This window comes from Psittacula echo (assembly GCF_963264785.1).
Source record: "Psittacula echo genome assembly, chromosome: 5".
NCBI classification, from domain to species: Eukaryota; Metazoa; Chordata; class Aves; order Psittaciformes; family Psittacidae; genus Psittacula; species Psittacula echo.
This window is the reverse complement of record NC_137739.1, coordinates 31586200-31608217: the sequence shown is the minus strand read 5'-3', so window position 1 is coordinate 31608217 and position 22018 is coordinate 31586200. Positions and strand designations below refer to the sequence as shown.

Here is a 22018-nt window from a genome sequence, read left to right as displayed (position 1 = left end):
TTGTATATTTTTAGCAAATGCCAAGTGAAGCAAATGAGTTAATTAAAATATCTAATAGTTGCTTCAAAATACAATCATGTTAACTGTAAAATGTCAGCACTTGCACAATTACTTTTAGTACCTCACTGAATTTGGCACTGCTTCCTCTAAAATCAAATGGAGCACATTTTAAATCCATGCTGCATAGAACACTTTTAAGAAGGGTATCTAAATATGTAGCACAAGGCACACAGGATTGCAAAGAACTGATGTCATTTCTATGCAAGTTGCTCCTTCACTTGTCTCTCTTTCATTTTAAACATATTTTTGCAACTGTCTCAGTCTACTGTAGAGAATTAGAATGTGTTTGACAGAGCTGGGGTTTTAATTCTTGGAGGTGGGGGGGGGGGACAGAGGGGAGGAGGAGAATATGCTCAAAGTCCTCTCACAGCACTTGTTCTATATGGGGAAAGCACAGCTAATTTAACCCAATCTGGACTGCCGACCTCACTGAAGAGGGCTAACCTTAATTTAGAGATACAAGTAGATTTATTAAGTGTCCTGACTTTGTCTTTCAGCTTTTCTTTACTCACTGTTGGAAGGCCACAGCTTCATCAGAATGTTCAAAATAATTCAATATAAGGCAAATCTCAAATAATTAGCAGTTGGGGCTTGAGGGGTTTTGGGGGGAAGACATTTCTTGGAAGGTGATGTGACTGGGAAGAGAGGAAATGAAGAGTAGACAGCATAGGTTAAACTGTCTCCAGAAAGAAGTCTTCAAATAAAGCTAGTGACAACTACTAGGGCCCATACACGGGAACCTTTCATTTCCATGCAGTGATCAGTATATTCAACCTTACTGGCACACTCTTTTTTTCCTGCACAGCTTATAATAAATAAACCTCAAATATTTACTCAAAAAAAAAAAAAAAAAAAAGTATTAAATATGGCTTGTACTCTGATTTATAAAACTATTTACAAAATAATTATGTTTACAAAGACAATATAATGTGCATGTGTTTTGGACATCACGTACACAGGTCCTTGTTCTGAGCATTTCTCCTTTTGTCCTTTGAGTACTTATAAGAAGCATTAGCACAGAGTACTTCACACAGAGTTTAAAACAGTGGTGTTTGGAACTCTATAGGTTCATGTCTTCAGTTTTCACATCTTCCTCCTCCTCATACTTCATGTACTTGTCCCCTTTTCTTCCCATAGTACAATTACTCTTTAAGTAGTGTCTTGGGTCTCAGTGGTTCGGTCTTTTCATATTTTTTTTAATGACTTTGTGTACGAGGAATTGGACGTGACATATTTTGAAACGTTTAGGAGAAGTAATAAAACCAAAAATGGATCATAATAGCAAATATTTGACAATTATAAAAAGAATTTACTTTATGTTCTTAAGCAGGCTACAAATGCAAAACCTTTACTGTGCAGGAGATGATGAACAAAGCTGAGACACTGTCAGTTTGAACTAGAAATGTGGACAATCATGCTCTGAAAAATTTAGATGGAAGATTTCAAAAGATTACCAGATCTCATCTTAAGCTTATGGCCCCAGAATGAGACTCAAGAACTGATCACCACAGCCCTCCTAGTCACCTCCAAGGTACTGCATGTACACTACTCACCTGCTTTCTTAAAATCAACTTCTGGTGTGGTTTATCTACAGTATTTTACATGGCTGTGAAAAGAGTTACAAGACACATGAAAAACAAGGAGGTGGTTGGTGACAGCCAGCATGGCTTCACTAAGGGGAAATCCTGCCTGACCAATTTGGTGGCCTTCTATGATGGGGCTACGGAACTGATGGACAGGGGTAGAGCAGTTGATGTCATCTACCTGGACTTGTGCAAAGCATTCAACACTGTCCCACATGACATCCTTGTCTCTAAATTGGAGAGACATCAATTTCATGGATGGACCACTCAGTGGATAAAGAACTGGCTGGATGGCAGCACGCAAAGAGTTGTGGTCAATGGCTCAATGTCCGGCTGGAGACCAGTAACGAGTGGTGTCCCTCCGGGATCGGTGTTGGGACCGATCTTGTTCAATGTCTTTGTCGATGACATGGACAGGGGGATTGAGTGCGCCCTCAGCAAGTTTGCTGATGACACCAAGCTGTGTGGTTCAGTTGATAAGCCGGAGGGAAGGGATGCCATCCAGAGGGACCTCGACACACTTGTGAAGTGGGCTGATGGCAACCTTATGAAGTTTAACCATGCCAAGTGCAAGGTCCTACACCTGGGTCAGAGCAATCCCAGGCACAGCTACAGGTTGGGCAGAGAAGAGATTCAGAGCAGCCCTGTGGAGAAGGACTTGGGGGTGTTGGTCGATGAGAAAACAAACATGAGCCGGCAGTGTGCACTCGCAGCCCAGAAAGCCAACCGTATCCTGGGCTGCATCAAAAGGAGCATGACCAGCAGGTGGAAGGAGGTGATCCTGCCCCTCTACTCTGCTCTCGTGAGACCTCACTTGGAGTATTGTGTGCAGTTCTGGTGTCCTCAACATAAAAAGGACATGGAACTGTTGGAACAAGTCCAGAGGAGGGCCATGACGATGATCAGGGGAGTGGAGCACCTCGCATATGAAGACAGGCTGAGAAAGTTGGGGCTGTTCAGCCTGGAGAAGAGAAGACTGCGTGGAGACCTCATATAGCAGCCTTCCAGTATCTGAAGGAGGCCTACAAGGATGCTGGGGAGGGACTATTCATCAGGGACTGTAGTGACAGGACAAGGGGTAATGGGTTCAAACTTAAACAGGAGAAGTTTAGATTGGATATAAGGAAGAAATTCTTTACTGTGAGGGTGGTGAGGCACTGGAATGGGTTGCCCAGGGAGGTTGTGAATGCTCCATCCTTGGTGGTGTTCAAGGCCAGGTTGGATGAGGCCTTGCGTGGCATGGTTTAGTGTGGGGTGTCCCTGCCCATGGCAGGGGGGTTGGAACTAGATGATCTTAAGGTCCTTTCCAACCCTAACTATTCTATGATTCTATGATTCTAATGTCTCAGATTTGGCAATGGAAGTGAGAAGCTAAGGAACAGTCAGTCTGAGTCATGCTTATCAGAACCACAAAAACCAATGTGGATGTGCCTTTACACTTTCCATACCATGACCCAACTGCTACCAGGACCTAAGCTGCACTTTGCCATGCACTGCAAAACCACACAAACAATCCAAGGAACACAAAATATCCCACAGTTACATAAAGTGAGCCAAAATAAACAGCTTGACTCAGCAAAGTTGTGGTGTTTGGACTTAGGCCCTGTTTCATTTAATCCCTAGCAATTTTTTAAGTTTTCACCTCAAAGTTGCAGGCAGTCCAACACAACTGATTCTGTATCTGAAGAATGCCATCACTGAATCATAATTCCAAACACACAGGTACAGAGACACACTTGAAAGGGTAGCTAGCTCTATTGCTTTTGCACACTGCTAAGCAGATGGAAGAACAGGCACTTCTGAGTTTTTGAAGTCAAACAACTGAACAGGTTTTATTTTTTAAAAGTTTTGTCCAAGATAAATTGTCTTACTTTGTGAGTTCATGGTCTGAAAGCAACTGTTTTAGGTGTCTAGAGAGCAACTTCTTTTCCATAGAGAGACGAACCCAGGCTCTGGCCTTGCCAACATCTGTTTTGATCTCACTAATGTTCTGGATATGCCTGGGAGATAAAAACAAACAAAAGACACTGTCCAGTATTTTCAAAGTGTGACAGCCCTTTTGAATCAAGCTATCCACCAATACAAAATATCAGGCAAACTACTAGAGAAAGAGACATGATCACCTAAACATTCAGCCCTATCTAAATTCCTTGCAGATCTAGCTCAAAAAAGTAAGAGCCTGAAAAGGAAATATCTGCAATGCAGTGCCCTATTTACAAAATTCTAAAGCAGGCCCATTGCCTCACATGATTTAAGAATCATTCTGGACCTTCTCACTGCAGTATTTATGGCTGAGTGCTTTGTAAAATTAAATACTGTCTTTGTATGCTCAGTAGTAGCTTTTCTTACATACAAGGAACAAATGGTGTATTTTGAAAGGACAAGCATGTCCATTGAAAATTCACTCCTCCCTACTGAAAATAATTAGATGTTGGTAAGGAAAAAATAGGATAAAAAAAGCCATTCAAAAATAATTTAGAAGTTATGCATATTGGTTTTTGATGTACTGAAAAGAAGGCATTGAGCAGAAGTTATAGTTTTATTCACACTACAGCACTCATTGTCAGATAAACCCATTCTTTATATCAAACAAGTTCTTTAAACCGCTTTCTTCACTAAGAATCAAGAATGCGCTCAGAGCTATGCAACCAACTTGTCAATGACTGGGAAAACACATACACTACACCCACGTTTGTGGAAATAAAACAAAACAGCATACTTAGGGAAAAAAAAAGATTAAAACTGTGCCAGGGTATTTCAATAAGCAGTAGCTGTGACAATATAAAATCTCAACCGTATGCAAAGTTTTTGTAAAGGTCAGTGAAAAGGTTGTGCTATATACCTTAAAACACTTCATCAGGTTTCTTGCCCACATTCCCCCCCTGCTGTATGAAACACAGAAACACTTATGCAAACCTCAGAAGTTTCTGTGTTGCCCTAAGAGCTTAAACTCACCTCATATCCTGGACGAGAGAGATTCTAAGAGGTGACATGGCTGGACTGGTATCAGACTTTCTCCTTTCTGAATCAAGAAGTATTCCTAGACTCAGAAGAACAGTGTTTGTTAGTAGAAATACATATAAAGATTTTAAAATCAATATATATATATAAAAAAAGTCAATTAACATCAACTTCACTCTTGAGTTACTGGTGACTACTGCTCTGTGAAGATATTGTGGCATATTCCCACTTCAAGTGACAGGATAATCTAGTATGCTACACAGATGGTTATGTGTGGATGATTTTCTGGCAAAGAACGGCCATGTGCCCAGATCAGCAGGTGCCTACGTGAAGGTCGACATGAACCAAGGAACAACAAAAGATGAAGGAGGATGGGAGCGAAACATTGGGAGTGAGAATCCCAGCAAGATAAGAAGGAGCTGGAATTTACTGAGTTGCTAAACTGAGGACTGTTGGAAAACTTTGAAGGTCAGGCTCTCACACCTGTGCTTAACCAATTATATGTTAGTTGTTAAGGGCCACACAGATATGTATCCAATCACAATGTGCCAAGTTAGTGAAGACAACTTTAAGAAATAGTATATAAAGAGTTAGTTTTCTAGAATAAATGGCTTTGTCTGATCACATTGATCTCCGACTGAGTCCATTCCGCGACAGTTATGCAGATCAGCACATACTGAGCATTAAACACATTAATGAGCTTAGATTAAACTGAAATTGGTATGACATCAAATGGCTTAAGATATATACTAATCAAGTATTATCTTCTAAAGACTACCCTATTTTCTTTCTATATAGTAAAAATGATTGGCACTATTGACACCAGAAAACTGTGTTCAACGTGTTTTGCTTAGTACACCACACATCATACTTAACTAATCTATCACTTTGCATGCTCCTGCAACACCCTTATTTTTAAAAATAGAACATTTTGGGGTTTTTAAGCAACATTATTACTCTTATCTTTCAAATTCCACTCTATAGTCAAGCTGCATGTCAAATACAGTCCCTGCCCTCAATCCAAAGTTAGAAAGCATAAAAATGATTGCAACTTCAGTCTGATATGCAAAACGGCTATGGACCAAGTGACATTCAAGAGATTTTAATACTTTCCAAATCTTTGGTTTTGATTCCTTACAGGACCTTATGCATGTTAGTAATGCTCAGCTTTTTGCCTACAGCACCCACTGCCTCCCCCAAACCCATCTATACCCCTTTTTGGAATTATACACAAAGGGTATAACACAAGTTATGCCCACATCTGAAACAAGTAGCAGTGCTTAAAAATTACATTAATAACCTTAGAAACACCTTGTAATACTACTGTTACTGCATCACCGTATATAACAAAAATTAAAATGTTTCTACTGTGTTTTTTGTTGTTTCTTGGTTTTGTCGCAGTTTTTTCCGTGTCTTTCTTTTAAACAATAAGCCTACTGTTCAATTGTTTTTCAAGACAGAAAGTAAAATTTCAGTACATACAGCTCAATTGTATTTATTTATACTTGTTTTCCACTCCCATCCACAATTCAACATGCTCTGTCAGCCATGCAGTGACCATGTATCATATGAAGGCTGGTATATCACAGCAATAAATTTTAAAGCCTATCTTTGAAACACCAGATATTTCTGGTACCTGCAGTAGCCAGACACCAGACCCAAAAAACCGGGCTCAATCCAAACAAGTTTATTTTTCACAAAATATATTGGGACAATACACCAGGTCCATATTAATTCTGTAGCAGATAGAATACTTGATTCAGTTATACTGAGTGAAGGATATTTCCAAGGAAACAATCTCTGCATGGTGCAAATCTGCAGGCAGCTCTTACTCAATTTTTTATCATCTTCTTCAAGTGGAATCCAATCTTACCTGAGGTACTGAAGCTGCCTGATGTAGTTTTTCTCTGTCTGTTTTCTAGGTAGTGTAACAGATGAGACCACAAAGCAGACTTTCCCTAAAATTATAAAAAGAAAAACCAATGAACCAAAACAAAAACCTCATTAAAGAAATCACTATCAGCTAAATAAAATTAAAACAAAAAGTTTAAATCACCATTGAAAGTACCAGCCATAACAATGACTTGATTTAAGTATATTTCTCCCTACAAAGCCATTGGTAAAACCAAAAATGAGACACAATTTGGAGGTGCTGAGAAACTGTAAAGAGGTTGAGAAAGAAAAACCAGAGTCAAACTACTGGGATCTAATGATTCTGGTAACAGAAAAAAAGCCAACTGAACTTCCTTCCTCATAGTTCATTAACCTCATAAGAGAACATTTAAATGCTTGTAAAACCCTAACTGCAACTAGAGTTCTGAGGACATAACAGGTACTATGTGTCTTTCCCACCCTGCCGCTCCAGCAGTGAAGTGACAAGAGATACAGAACCAGCCTGAGTAAACCATCTTATACCCAGATCAAGCCTTGTGCCTTTGTTCTCTTGAGGGTAATACAGGGCTACAGTTGCATGCTGTCAATTTTTAGAACCCCAAAAGATCCCCCTCTATTTCATCAGGCAAAGGAGTTGGATAATCACACGCATAATACGACAACCCAAAACACAAACAAGACAATGAAAGCACATCAGCAATAATACTCCAATGCTACACATTATAAAACCAACTTAAAAGTTACAGCTTGGGATGTAGTATTCAGGCCAAGGTAAATCTGTCAAATGATGTTAAAAGGTGCACCTTTCTCATTGTTGCTTTCTTAAACTGCTGGTAGCTTAACACAGAGTTGAGGAAATCTTTCGCTGGCAAACTAAATAGATTCTTGGATTCATCCTAAAATATTCTGCACAATAAACCAAAATCTTGCAAAGCCACAGAAAGGCAGCAGTAATTTAACAGGGGCTCTCAAAGACACTGATTGGAATTACTTAGAGAGGAAATTTTTTAATATTACCCTAAATTATTATATTAACTTGAAATCCCAGGAAAGATTTCCCAGTTTTCCATTTCAGAAATGCAGTTGTATTACAAAGCCATATTTTTACTTACAACTTTGTGCAGAAACTGTGACTGTAAAGCAACAGCTGTCAATTCTGCACCATCAATGTCATCTAAAGTCATGTAAGTGGCTTCCTAAAAGTGCAGTAATTATAGTTCATCTCTGAAATATCTTCTTTTTTAAAACACTATCTTTAAAAATCTCTGAATTTTAATACTATAGCTCACTCTTTGACATAAAGAACTAATGACCATGAGAGATTATTCCAGAAGCAGCCTGCTTCCAGAAGATAATGACTAGAGTGTCTCTAACATCTGTGTTGAGAGAAATCTATTAAAAATATGCATTCACTGCTGAACTTCTAACAAAATTCAGAGCAGCTCAGTATCTCATGTGTATACCTTACAGATCCAACATGGAAAGTCAAAATTGCAAGTCTTATCAAAAACATAAAACAGGAGCATGAAAAATACCAGGGAACTGCTACATTCAAAATGGCATTTCTCTCAGTGAACACACAATGCATGCATAGTCTAGTGTTCAGCAACCAGCTGCCATGGCAAGGAAAACTGCAACAGCTCACATAAAGCAGCAAAGGGTCCTGCAGAAAACGGATGTCAACAATATGATGAATGTAAGAACTCATGCAGTGTACACATATTTGCCCGCTTCCTTTACCATCATGTTACTTTCTTTTAACTTCACCAAATAGCAATGATGATGCAAGCTGTATCTATAAGGGAAAGGAACACAGCCTAAGGGAAGTAGTGGGACAGAGAACAGGCAAAAGAATAACCATAGCCTTCTGAAAGTTCAGACTACTTCAGTCATTAGATCCTATATCTGAAAACTCTCCTGCATTGTTCTGAGCAAAGGAAGGTGTGGATTCACTCTGCAGGTGGAAGAATTGGCAGGCAACTAATGTAGGATTTTCAGGATTCATCAACAGGGAAGAGGTGAAAGCAGGCATTGGTGGAAGGAAAGTCATCCTCATTACTATGCTCAATTGTGAAAGAAGAGTCTTACTTGGCTCTGTACTGAAAAATAAGATAAAACCCATGTCTAGACCAGCAGGCTTTTGCATATTTAATAAAGGCCAGAGCACACACAGAATTGGTGGTGGATGATAATACAAGATGTGCTGCACTTCCTCCATCAGGCCTCTATTATATTCCACCACTCTATTTATTCCACCATTCAGCACTGTTTGCTAACATCTGCAATTAATCCAAAGCATTAACTTTATGTACAGTTGGCCGTCTGGTGGTCTGAAAGGCCCAAATCTGAGTTGAAGCAGAGTATACTGATGCTCTGTCTTCTAAGATGAAAGCAGTACAGCTTCTATCCTAAGTGATATACAAGAGGGAAGGGAAAGAATCACACAATAAATCTTCACATAGAGAACTGCTATGTAGTTTGAAGGAGAGCAGATTTAAACACTGGTGCTTGGATGCTGGGAACAGAGATACTGAATTACAGTTTCACTGGACTATGTATATTTATTCTGCACATTCTTTAAAAAAAGAATAAGTTATCATTCTCCCTGTCCTTGCTATTCCTTTGTACAAAGGAGGAGGAAAAGATAAAGGCCTTCCAAAATTCGTCTAGTCCCACAAGTGACTCCAAACAGAAGAACATGACAATTATGAATTTCATAGGAAAAACAACACCCCTAACTAGTGATCTTGTAAACATCACTTAACTATCCCTCCATTATTTAGGAAGAACAAAAATTAACTAAATTAACATGCATGAAAACAAATTCCCTATACCATATCCCATTTAGAGCATCTTTAGCATATGCTGCATTCTAGCCTATGCAACTTCATTAGCAAAGTATTAAGAACACCAAAAAAGTTTTATTTACCATCCTGTTAAAAAAACCAACACCAAAACCCACAAACCAAACCAAACAAAAACCCCAGGTTAAATGGAAAGAAAAGTCTTCCAAGAAGTCATCTTGGAAGATGAGCAGAAAGTGGAGACAGACAAGGGGAAGTAACTAACATAAAAAAGGCTGGAGAGAGACACAAGTATTTTAACACATTTATATGCACACAAAAGGTATCCTCTGGAAGCAGAAACTGGAAGGGCATAACATGACTTCAGGAAAGTGCATTCCGCAACATACAGGAGCATTTGTTCCTCACCTGTTTGACCTGCAGACCATGGCTCCATATCCTTTCTAAGAGGTCACACAGACTGGCTATCAGGGTATTCTCTTCCACACCTGTGATATTCACTTCACCATGACCTAGCTCCACAGCTTCTCGACCCATTTTTTCAACCAACATCCTCTTGGTCTCAAATAGGAGAAGGCAAAAAAGAGTTAATTCTTTCCACAGAAACTTCCAAGATCACTTACACCTTTTAAGTAACCAACAAGGAAGTACACGATAGCAAAGATCTGGCAGAGTACCTGTGTATACCCAGTATTTTTGAAGCTAGTGCATGACTGCATTTCTTTTACCCCTGTCTTTCAAGCCATGGCTGCAGCAATGTTGCCTACTTTACAGCCTCTTCCATCTTTCTAGCGGGGGCTTGCAAATGGGCACATAAGCTTCCACAGAGTAACTCAAATAAAGGGAATAGCAGGATATACATTGACAAGTGAGAGGCCTAGCAGCGAGGCCCTGCAACACAGGTCCTGAGTGGTTTTGAAGACTGATGATTGCTGGACTAGGAGCAATATGCTATGTCCGCATCTTCCGAGTGTAGGTGAACATGCACAAGTGCTTCCAAGTAGCAGGGGGATACATTATTCTTGTGAGACCCCATTCTGTCAGACCTATTCTGGAGTGCACCTCCTAAGTTTCCTGATGAGCCACATCCTCCTAAATCATGCACAGTTTCATTCTGGTCAACAAAGCTCTCACCAACATTTAGAAGTACAGTCTTCCAGTCACAAAATAGTCATTGTATAGTGGTCTGGAGGGAAAATTACTGGGGAATCACTTCTGATCATCTCTTACACATTTTTTCACCTTCGTTGCTATTCTAGAGTATCCCTCAAACGAGTAATACTCCCTTAGGCACCTACACACAGTCTTAGTTGAGATGAAGAATCACAAGTTAGCCTCTAGCTTCTTCTCCTCACCTTCCCTGGTAATTTTTCTAACAGCAGGCTCACTACATTCACTAGAGTTGCATTTCCACAGTCTATCTTCAAGGATTTTCATCGTCATATGCCTCTATTATAAAGTTAAGTGGATTATTTGGACAGTTCCATATACACACAAAACTAAAGTAGATGCATGTATCAAACACAGTTTCACAAAGTTATATACAATTGCTGTATTACTTCCACTGACTTAAGGCAAGAATATGTCTAGTTGATAATTATTCTCTTTACTGTCTTAGTACAAACATTAACATTTAATTCAGATGAATATATTGTCGAATACATACTGGTGAATCATGTCTACAAACTAATGCCAAATTTCTTTGCTTAATGTTTGAAAACTTATGTTTCAGAAGTTTGTTAACCCATTTCCTTTAGTTATGACAAAAGCTCCTGTATTTTCACCAGAACCTCCTCTTTTGGAATATTCACTCTTGTTGAAATAGTATAGTCTCACTGATGGCTTGGCTTCGTGAACGAAGATTTGGGAAGGGCATTACCTGTGCTCACTACAAGCACGATGACTAAGGGCAAGTGGAATAAGCAAAACTGTTTGGAGAAAAGCTGCATAGGCAATCAGGAAGATTCCACACAAGACTGCCATCTCCTGGATCAAGCTTGAGCGACCAAAGGCCTGAACCACCCGCAGGCAAGGTTGGACCTGCAGCTTCCAGTGCACCTTGTCACCTGCCATTTTGACCCTCGCCTGTCACTACAGGGCTTTGCAAGTGTGAATAAACCCTTCCAGCCTGTGCAATGGATTTTTTGGGTGAGGTGCAGCGTGCACAAAACTGGCCCCACCCTTTACACCTGAGGTTTATCTGCCATGGCCTAGATAGCTAGGATGGTGACAGCAAAGTCCTCAGGTCATAGGTTTTGTAAGAGTGTCCTTCTCTTAGATGGAAGACCTTACAAGGCTAGACAAGCTCCATCAGCCCCGGTTTGAACATAGGAGTTTTCCTTCTCCTATGAGGAAGGCATGTCTTTGCTAACGAAGATTTGGAAAGGGTTTTACTCTTGCATTCTGAACAAGACTGTCATCTCCTGGGTCAACCTCAAGCAACCAATGATGCAATAGCACAACATCAAGCGTCTAGGCGGGATACTGACTTAGAGGCGTTCAGTCATAAGTCCGCAGATGGTAGCCTCACGCTAGTGGCTCCTCAGCCAAGTGCACATTAATAATAACTGAAATATACTATAATAGACATGGCAGTGGGGTGATAAAGACCCATCACAATATTCAATCTTTCTATCATTTTACTTTCTCTATCATAATCTGCTTGATAAAGTTTCCACTCCTTGCAGAACTGCTAAATACATTATCTTTTCCTGAATTTCTCACTAGAATGCAAAATCCTTTATACGAATAAAGCAGAAACAGATGATGAAAGAGGAGAGTTCAAACACACTGGCCACAAAATGGTCCATAAAGGATGAATATGAGGTGCAAGAGAACAGAACTATCTCTGTATTACCTTATTTCGGCATTCCTTCAACAAGCCTTCTACAAACTTCCAGTTTGTTTGCGCAATTACCGATGGAGAGAGGTTAGACAGTTTGGGCTGTCGAATAGTGCTGCCCAGATTCCTGGCTTCTTGGATATACTTCTATATTGGGGTAGAAAATTGACAAATACAGATAAAAGTGCAAGTGAGACTACTTTGCCAAGGGAAAAAGGTAAACTTATCTGTAGAACCCACCCCTGTGCAATGAGGAGGAAAGGATCACATCCTCTTTCAGCATTATATTGGGCACTCAGCGTGCTAGTTCACTGTGAGTTAAATCCCCATTCATGTTACCTAACTAGTATTACAACATACATTGCTGAACAACAAAAACACAATACAAACTGCCAAGGATATCTAGATGCATAGAGATTCAATTACTGCCTCCACCACTGAGAATTATCTTGTTATTTTTTCATATAAAATGGAAGTTTGTAGTAACTACCCAGACCAAGTTTGTTCAAATGGCACACCAGTCTACATGAGGACTGCAAGAAAACTTTGCCTGGAGCTTGACAACATCTGAGATCTGTACTATGCCCTGGATTCCTGAAGAAATTCTGTTTCTTACAGAAACAGCTTCAAAATGCTACTTGCAGCTCTCAGCTATAAAGCACCCGCAGTTTTGAGCAAAATACTTTCTTGAATTCAATAAACTCAAAAGAGCTTTTCAGCTCCTGTTATTGCCAAGGAGTTGCCATTGTTTTCACCTCAGAGACAAGAATACTATTACAAATGTTTTGAAAGCCAGCTGATCATTGATTGTTTCAGGCATGGCCAGCTATGAATAAGTTATAAAGCCCTGTATAGGCACTGACAGAATGCTACGGATTAGTACATATTTCAGATTAATAGGCAACTTCTCTACCTTACACTGAAATAATGACCAACTGAAACATCAGTGAATAGATCATTGGATCATAGAATAGTTAGGGTTGGAAAGGACCTTAAATCATCTACTTCCAACCCCCCTGCCATGGGCAGGGACACCTCACACTAAACCATGCCACCCAAGGCTCTGTCCAACCTGGACTTGAACACTGTCAGGGATGAAGCATTCACAACTTCCTTGGGCAACCCATTCCAGTGCCTCACCACCCTCTCAGTAAAGAACTTCCTCCTTATATCCAATCTAAACTTCCCCTGTTTACATTTGAACCCATTACCCCTTGTCCTATCTCTACAGTCCCTAATGAAGAGTCCCTCCCCAGCATCCTTATAGGCCCCCTTCAGATACTGGAAGGCTGCTATGAGGTCTCCACGCAGCCTATCCACACAGACAGATTTGTCAAACACAGTACAATCTTTGTAGAGGGAAAACTGCACCTTCTCTATCAGCCTTACACTAAAGAGCTATGATATATACATTTAATTATGCATCTTTATCCAGGACTATGATTACAGTCATATTGTGCATTGGACATACCAGATAACGCTCTGACACAGATTTTATAGAGGGCATGAAGGGCCAATCATGCTGGTCCCAGACTAAACATAACTGCAACGGAAGTTCTGACATGGAAAACTCCAGGTGCTGGTAGGAGAAGTTGGTAGCAAAAAGCCAAGCAGACCATGCAAAGTGAAAGTGATAAGCACATATGAAGTAATAAAAGCAAGCATGCAAAACAGAAAAGGAAGAGAGTGAAGACATAATACAATGCAGAACTCCCAAGCATTCAACATAAAAATAAATTCGTAAGTAATGAATCTGAAAGGAAAAAAGAAAAGATGGTGTTTAGTCATTGGATTGGTTTAAACTCTGCCCTCCACTGGGCACAAATATTTGCAAGTTAAAAACCACTAAGCTTCAATTCCACAGATTTTTGTCGGCTGCCCCAAAGCTTTGATATGTCTACAACTCACAACACTGCACTTTGAAACCACTGCCTCCTCCTCAGCCTGATCCCCAGTGTTCATCTCAGATTGGCCTCCTCCCCATTCTTTCACACTGAATAGGAAAGTCAGTGGTTCACCTGGGAGAGGGGTTCAATGTTCAGTCAGTATTATGAAATCAAAAAGGTACTGCATACAACACTGAAACACCAGTACAGATTAACCTGGCAGTTAATCTGTATTTGTAATTCTTTTTCCTCACAAATTATTTGCCTTGTGTGACACAATAACTCCTACAAGACAATGAACTTGTGAAGGGTCAGTTAAAAAAACAAAACAAAAGCCCCCAGAGACTAGAGGTAGACTTTTGCCTTTGTGATTACCTAATCAATATCTCAGAAGTTCACATGCTAAACATCATAAGTGTTAAAAGCAATAATGAAGTTACAAATCAACTATTCTTCACTTCAGTTACTTCTAAGTAAAAAGTACTTTAGAATTATCTGAGCATAGAGAACATGTCAAAGCCAGAAACTACTCGCAGGTGGGGTTTTATTACACAGGCATTCTTCTGTTACATGGTTATGAATGACATAGATAACACTATACTTCAACACAATTTTAAGAAACCAGTGAGAAAATTTTGGAAATTAGTACATTGGAAAAACAATGAAACTACCATAAAAGAATGAATTGGATAGGCAAAGATATTTGATTTCGACAGCACTATCCTAACAGACACAAGACTATAAAATTCCAAATGAAGCTTTTCTGAAGATATTTAACAAGGCAAGAGAATATTGTCTTCAATGAAAAACATACATTAAACAAAAGTAAAGCTTTGGGTTACTAAACAAAAACAAAAAAAATTCTGATATTTTAAACCACATTATTTTTAGAATTACCCATAAAATCAACACCTGGTATAACAGTTTGCAGTCTGTATCATACAAATCAGAAACTGTACTGTAATTAGTTCACATCATCCAGATCTTTCAAAATCTCTTCACCACAAACAGTAACTGTCAGCTATAGTAACTGTCATTAGAGAAATTATCAGTTCAGAAGGTGGCTAAAACAGCACCAGCCTGGCCTGTATAAAAACAGGCAGACACAAACCTGACAGTATGGATGGGGTTTACATTCCCACCTTAGTATGAGGTTGTGTGTCAATCTGCCACCTTAAGAATTTCTCTATGATCTACAGAGAAAAGCCAGGCAACTCCGAAAGGCAACGCTTCTGATTTTAGGATTAAATTAATCGCTCTCTGGAGGTGATTATCTTTTCTCCATCAAATACACAAAAGCAGCACAGGGTGACTAATTTATTTAGAAATAGGAAATAGATGACTAAAAACTGAAGTTTAATTTCCCCTTCCTCCCCTCCCTTATATTAAAAAAAAAAAAAGAAACAACAAAACACCCAAACTAAAAAAAAAAAAAAATAAAAAAAAAATAAAAAAAAAAACCAAAAAAAAAAAACCACCCCATCAAACAAAAAACCAAAACCAAACCCACCCAAACCACAACGACAAGATAAAATAAATCACCCCACAAAATTTTAAAGCATGTGAAAACATTTTCAGGGAACTCTTCTGTACATGGGATGAAACAATTTTGTCCTGAGAGGGGGTAAAAATGGCTTAACTTTAGAATAGGCAAACTAAGAAATTCTGATCTGCTAAGGACCTTCATTTGTATTAAATACACACAAGGCAGAGCAGAGATGGACTGCAAGTAACTGTCTAGACATTTCATAAATGTTACAGAGCATTATTCAGGCAATTAAGGGGGGAAAAAATCATATCTCTATAGCTGAATGATTTTCACCTCTCTCTGATCATTGTCAAGACGCAGGTGCTCTGTGTGTTGCTTCTGTCTGTCCTTCCGTCTCCACTGTGCAGGAGCATTTCTCTTTGTCCACCTACAGACAGAAGAATATTATTAAATAAATGTCAACAGTGACGTGAAGGGCGGAGGTGAAAATAAGTTTCTATCTTATTGTATATTGAACATTTTGACATTAATTACATCAGACAAAGGGCAACTGCAAATACAGACAAAAGAATCCAAGGTGAGGCAACCAAAGTATTTAAAAAAAGCAGAACATGTTCACTTGCTTTATATTTTTCTATTCCTTTGTGATATCTAGTTGCAATTTACACCACCTTCTTCTTTCTTCAAAGTTTTTATAAGATATCCTAAAATATTTGCTTGGTCTTAACTGAGATCAAATAAAGAGATATGCTTTTACATCAACAGTAATTAAAAGTAACATAAAATATATCAATTTTAACCTCAAACTTACTAGGGCTTTCTTACCTAAATTTGCTTCTGGAAGTTCAGAAAAGAGAAAGAAAAGAGCAGGGAGGAAAAGGGAAAAAAGAGCAGGAAAAAAAACGAAAAGGAGAGGAAAATAAGGAAAAGAAGGGGGGGGTGGAATCAAGAGACATAACAAAAACTCCTCCACATACAACCCACCCACATCACCTGATTTGTGCTCACAAGAAGATACCAGACCGGATTTGCTTTCTAGTATCTCTGCTTTAGTACCATTCCATAGATCTTGCAAAGATCCAGCACCTGTTGTCCTAGCTTACTCACTTGTTGCTTGCTGGTCCAATGGATAAAACATCAGACTGAAGCTTAGGAAAAAATCCAAGCTCATATTTCCCTTGTCCAATTTTCATGTCCAGTAAGTGTGGGTGGACTGCCGTGTGATCTATTTTTGCTAGCCTTAATTCAATAGATTTCTCTGAAACAATAAGAAAGTTAGATTTTTTTTTAAAGGTGTCTTAATCAGACAAGTATCTATAATCACACATCCTCAACTAAAAGCGGATGTCAAATTTAAGAAAGGGGGTGAAAGTTTCTTAGTGACCCAACAGGTACACTGGTACAAGAGCGTACTTAAAAAAAAATAAAAAACAAAGAATTGCCACCAAAAGGAGAAAAACATTTATCCTCTTTAAGCTCAAACATTTTTCACACAAAGCATGCAGAAAAACAGCTGAGTTCAATTAAACTTTACATTAATTTCATCTCACATCTCAGCTTCCAATATAACATTTAGTTTTCCCCCTTAAACTTTATACCTCAGCTTTTTCAGTCCTTTCATTTGGGGGTTTTTTTGGGTTTTTTGAGGTTTCAAAGCATGAATCATTACTTAATGTCTACCAGAAACAGCACTGACTAGTTGTATTTTCTTCAGTGTCAAGAAAGTGGCTTATTACTCTTACCAGCCTCATCAATGGTTGTGCACTTTTGATACATAGATGTTCGCAGAGTTGGTGTCCTAACGTTTAGCAGCCTAATTTTATCCACTCTGGAATCAAATACTCTCAAAACAGGGTCTTTATCATCTTCATCATGGCACATAATCTTATTGTCAATAAAAGATGCAAACATCTGGGTCTCCAGGAATCTTGAGAGGAAAGGCAAGTAAGGTTCAGGCTGGTCTGACAAGAAAGATGCCTAACAGACAAGAAGAGATAAGAGAGTTTGGGAATCTTCAGAGAGATACATCCACCAAAAGCACCAACTTTTCTAATCAGTGACATTTTATAGAGCTCTGGTGCCACTTAAAGCCTAGTTTTATTACATGCGTCAATTCTATCTCAGAACAAGCATTCTATATGAAATCACCAGCTTTACAACAATCACCTATTATATAGCATGTCAATTATTTAACTGTGATTTTAGTATTTACTTAATTTTCAAAAAATTTCAACAGAATCCCAGCTAACCACAGCAACAGTACCACAGGTGTGGATATTATGTACTTCTGGCTGGACTCACAGCCTATGACATTGATAAGAATCTTTTCATATGATTTGATGGGAATCAGATTAACGCTTTAGCAGGCAATGCTACAACATAATCTTCACCCACGTGAACTATCCTGCTGATAAATACGTGATCTCCAGTAAAGAAGACAGTAGTAAAATTTGAAGAACTAGGTCTTGTGTTTCCCTGGAATACAGCTAGGAAAACATTTGGTACACATGTATGTAAGTGTCACGTGAAGTCATGGTTTTATTAACATATTCAGCAATTCCTCTAGTTAAAAAAATACAATAAACAAAGTATTTTCACTAGTGATATTAATGTCTAACCTGTATATCAATGTTGAAGTGAGGCTTCCTAAGCTATTTTTCTACAGCAAACTGTATTTTACTACACTATCCTTAAAAGCATATCCTTATTTCTCTAAGCATGTGCATGCATGCATTTTTCCATGTACATTATGTGACATTTTTGGGGAACACTGAAATTTACAGAAGAAATTACAATTTTGAGAGTACCGTTTTCCATTTTATGGCTCAATAAACAAAGTCTTAGGTTTGAGTACTGTTTTACTCCTTAAATTCACATAGCTTCTTATTATAACTTACTTTATCAAAGTTCTGCATCTGCTCCCTGTTTGTAAACCAAGATTCCTTGTCCTGACTGGGCTGAATAACAAATACTTCATAATCTGCAAACATCTGTGTAAAGCGGTTGGCAAAAACTTCACGGATTTGAATGTTCAGCTGGTAAATTTTGAATTCTTCTTCATCGCACTGAATTTTAAGATCTTTTTTGCTGCTGGTCTCCTCTCGCACCTCCAACTGAGAAAGTAAGAGAACACACAAAACATCTGTATTGTTGTTTTGTGAGGTATCCAGGTATACAAGCTCTTAATCTGCCATTCAGCTCTCAAGTCAACATTTCAATATTAAAAAAAAAAAAAAAAAAAAAAAAAAAAAAAGTAGTTTCAAGCACTGTAATAAAACATCAAATAAATCTAGAAAAAAAACCTTTGTCTATAAAAGTTCTAATTTCAATAATAAACTATAACCTACTTTAGCACTAAAAACGATAGATAACAACCATACACATGCCATGTATGCCTTTATTCTACCCTTTAATCACTTGCATAGGCTTTTTAGCGGTTTTTACTACCCCTGCATATTAAGCAAATACATATTTCTGTTACAGTTTAATACCTACCAGCTTTCAAATGAAAACAGAAGTGCGCTGTAAAAAGAAGCCATGCATGTCTAGTAGCTAATGTCCTGTAACTTCAGTCCTTAGCAGTGTAATGCACAATTCATCACTACACAGCCCAGAGTCATTTTAACTGAAAATGCATTATATTTCATTAAACACATGGGCTAAGATTTATGAAAACAGCATTAAGAGATTCAGATACTGAGTTCATATTAGTTTTGATAGGAACCAGGTATTTAGAAAAAAAAATCCAAGCCACAAGCATTCATGCACTAGTTTGAATACACATTTACAACCCCTGCCTTTGTTAATTATTATAAGAGGCACCACCACACATAACTGACATAATATCCAGAGCTTACAACATCTGCACAATGATGCAGTTGCTGCAGCTGTCCCATGCTTCTTGAAGCACCTTGGTTATAGCAGTCTAAGGCTGGCTATAAATAGCATCCTATAGCCATGCTGACTGCTAAAGCGTGCTCTGCTATTCAGCCATTTCTTCTAGCTGCCTCTCATAAGTAGCACTTGGCATCTATTCATTCTTCATTAATTGGGTATTTGGCATTAAGCAGATTTTTTAATTACATATTTGAGAAAATTTTCACAGTTACAACCTATACACGCCTATCATCATAAAAAAGGCTAGTAAAATGGGATTTTAATCGCTATGGAAAAGAGTAGAAAAGGCCTGAATGTGCAAAAATTAAAAAGACCTGTACTTTTCCCATTACTTCCCAAACCATTCAGCAAAGGAGCCAATGTTTCACAGCAATTTTCCCCTCAACAAAAATAAAACAATGCAAAAGAAAAACCTGAGAAGAGGAACACAGCTGATCTGAGCATCAGATCTGGTCTAGTAACCAAATGCTGCTTCTTGTAACCATCCTGCAGCTCCCTCCCCACAAAGAAGCTCTCCAGCCTATCATAGGTCACAAAATTTCTATCTGTTCAGCATCATCTGTAGCCCAAGTTACAGGGTAGGAGTCAGACTCAGCGACAAAGACCTGGTCAAGATAATTAAACATGCAAGAAATAAAACCTTAGTTTGCTGAGAAAATCTTCACTGCATTCCACAAAGGCTCAAAAAACCCACAGTGGTCTTTCAGGCAATCCTTTTTATGAAAAAAGGACACAACTTTTTCTCCCCAGTTCTGATCGCCAAAAAAAAAAAAAAAAATCTAACCAGGGTCACCATGAGCTGTGCACATCCACTTGCTGGGAATCAGACACTAATGCAATTTAAAGTATCAACCCGACAAAAGCATCATAGTATCCCTCTGGGAAACATACAAAAGCAAAATTATACATACTCCACATACATATTCTACATACAGAATGATGTAGAATATACATATTCTACATCTTCCTACAGAAAGATACCTATAGAAACCAAGACTGGATCCTAACTTCAGGATTATGTAGATGTCAGTTTTAGCCACGTAAATAGTAGGAAAGTGGTGTGAATTTAGAATAAATCTTAAAACCAAGAATAAACAAGGCAAGGTGTTTTTTAAAACACATTATCTTGGCAAAGAAACACTTGGAGGATAGCCAAAGGTCTCCCTAGATGATGTGGGATTAAACCCCACCCTCTCTTCCCTCCAAGCTTGCCCTTGTCTCTCAGATGTTCACAAGGTTTGTGAACATGTTAATATAAAGTTCTTTCTGGTGAAGACAGACAAACAACGTCTTTGGACCATGACTTCAGACAACCTGCTACCGAAGGTCCAGAAAGTGCAGATACCTTCATAGCTTACCTTTTCTAGACTCACGCCTGTTCTTTTAACAAGTGCTTGGAGTCTTGCAATAGTCTCATTTTCCTTTAGCAGCTCATAGGAATTCAAAGGTGATCCTGCTATGTTCCCATTTCTTTTATCAGAAACCAGGTCACATGCTCTGAGGCTCTTCATCTTGGAGGCACTTTCACTGCAGTGAAGGTTTCCCTCAGGTGGAATTCCAAAAGCCATTAGTATCTCTGAAATTTCTTGAATGAACTCAAGTTTATTTGGGAATTGGGGTAAGTCTTCTGGCAGCTCAATGAAATGGTTGTCTACATCCACAAAGCACAGGTTAGCCTGGGATTTAATTTAGAAAAGGATACCATTACAATATTACTAAGCATAAGGGTCATGTTTTATTCACCTTTGGATTTTGTGCTTATTAAAAGATTCAAATTGCATTTGAATCAAAAAAAACAAAAGAAACAAATTGCATTTGTTTGGTTATTCTGTAAAACACACTTGCCCCAATCATAACTGAACTGGTTGGCTGACTTTGAGAAAAGCATCATAACTTGAGAACTAATGCAATTCCTCAAACGAGCTTAGAAGTTTGTTACCAAGGCAAAAAAACAACTGAACTAGTTTCAATTCTGTTTTCCTGTTCTCATTTCACATCAAAAAACCCCAAGAAAAAAAGAAAAAAAAAAAAAAAAAAAAAAAAAGGAAAACCATCTATGCGGTTTCCACAGCAACATCAAAAGAACCTATGTTCAGGGTTTACCTCACCCTACATCGCAAAATCTGCATCAAATAGTTTCATGACATTACATAATCACATACATTACAGCAACAACCCCATTCACATGTGAAATCTGCTTTGAAAATTAAGTATACAGAAGAAACATTGCTTTTCGATGGAAGCATTTCAGTTTTTCTTCACTGCAGAATTAGCATGGACTGCCACTTGTCTGTTTAGCCTTCTCCATACAAAATCCCTTCACCCAGATTATAGGGTACTTTTAATCTAGCTTCATCGCGTTATTCTAGGAGGTACATCTGAACTCAGGTCTCACTATGGCTTTGCAGCAAAAATACGTATCAAGTCATGAGAGCTAACAGATCTCCAGGTACTTCTTATGATTCACTAAGTGCAGAAGGAAGCACTCTCACAGTTTAACAGGAAAGAAACAATTTGAAGAGATTAACCTCACACTGAATCAATGACGCCAGAAATTTGAGCAATGTACACAAGCAGCAAATCATCAGTAAGGACCGAGTAGT

The 22018-nt window shown here is 38.5% G+C and overlaps 1 protein-coding gene across 19 annotated transcripts in view; it reads right to left on the bottom strand.

Annotated features, from left to right (window-relative positions):
* Positions 1-22018, bottom strand: part of DENND5A (DENN domain containing 5A) — a 116937-nt gene that overhangs the window by 59784 nt on the left and 35135 nt on the right. For 13 of the 19 annotated variants that reach the window (XM_080617455.1, XM_080617445.1, XM_080617457.1 and 10 more), the window contains 11 exons: positions 20774-21091; positions 18416-18631; positions 17261-17495; positions 16626-16776; positions 15852-15945; positions 13615-13896; positions 12159-12290; positions 9710-9862; positions 6478-6562; positions 4599-4683; positions 3515-3643 (listed from right to left, as the gene is read on the bottom strand). In XM_080617455.1, the coding sequence (XP_080473581.1) occupies positions 3515-3643; positions 4599-4683; positions 6478-6562; positions 9710-9862; positions 12159-12290; positions 13615-13896; positions 15852-15945; positions 16626-16776; positions 17261-17495; positions 18416-18631; positions 20774-21091 (1880 nt within the window). The remainder of the gene's footprint in view (positions 1-3514; positions 3644-4598; positions 4684-6477; positions 6563-9709; positions 9863-12158; positions 12291-13614; positions 13897-15851; positions 15946-16625; positions 16777-17260; positions 17496-18415; positions 18632-20773; positions 21092-22018) is intronic. The other 6 variants (XM_080617460.1, XM_080617453.1, XM_080617459.1 and 3 more) reach the window with 2 other exon arrangements.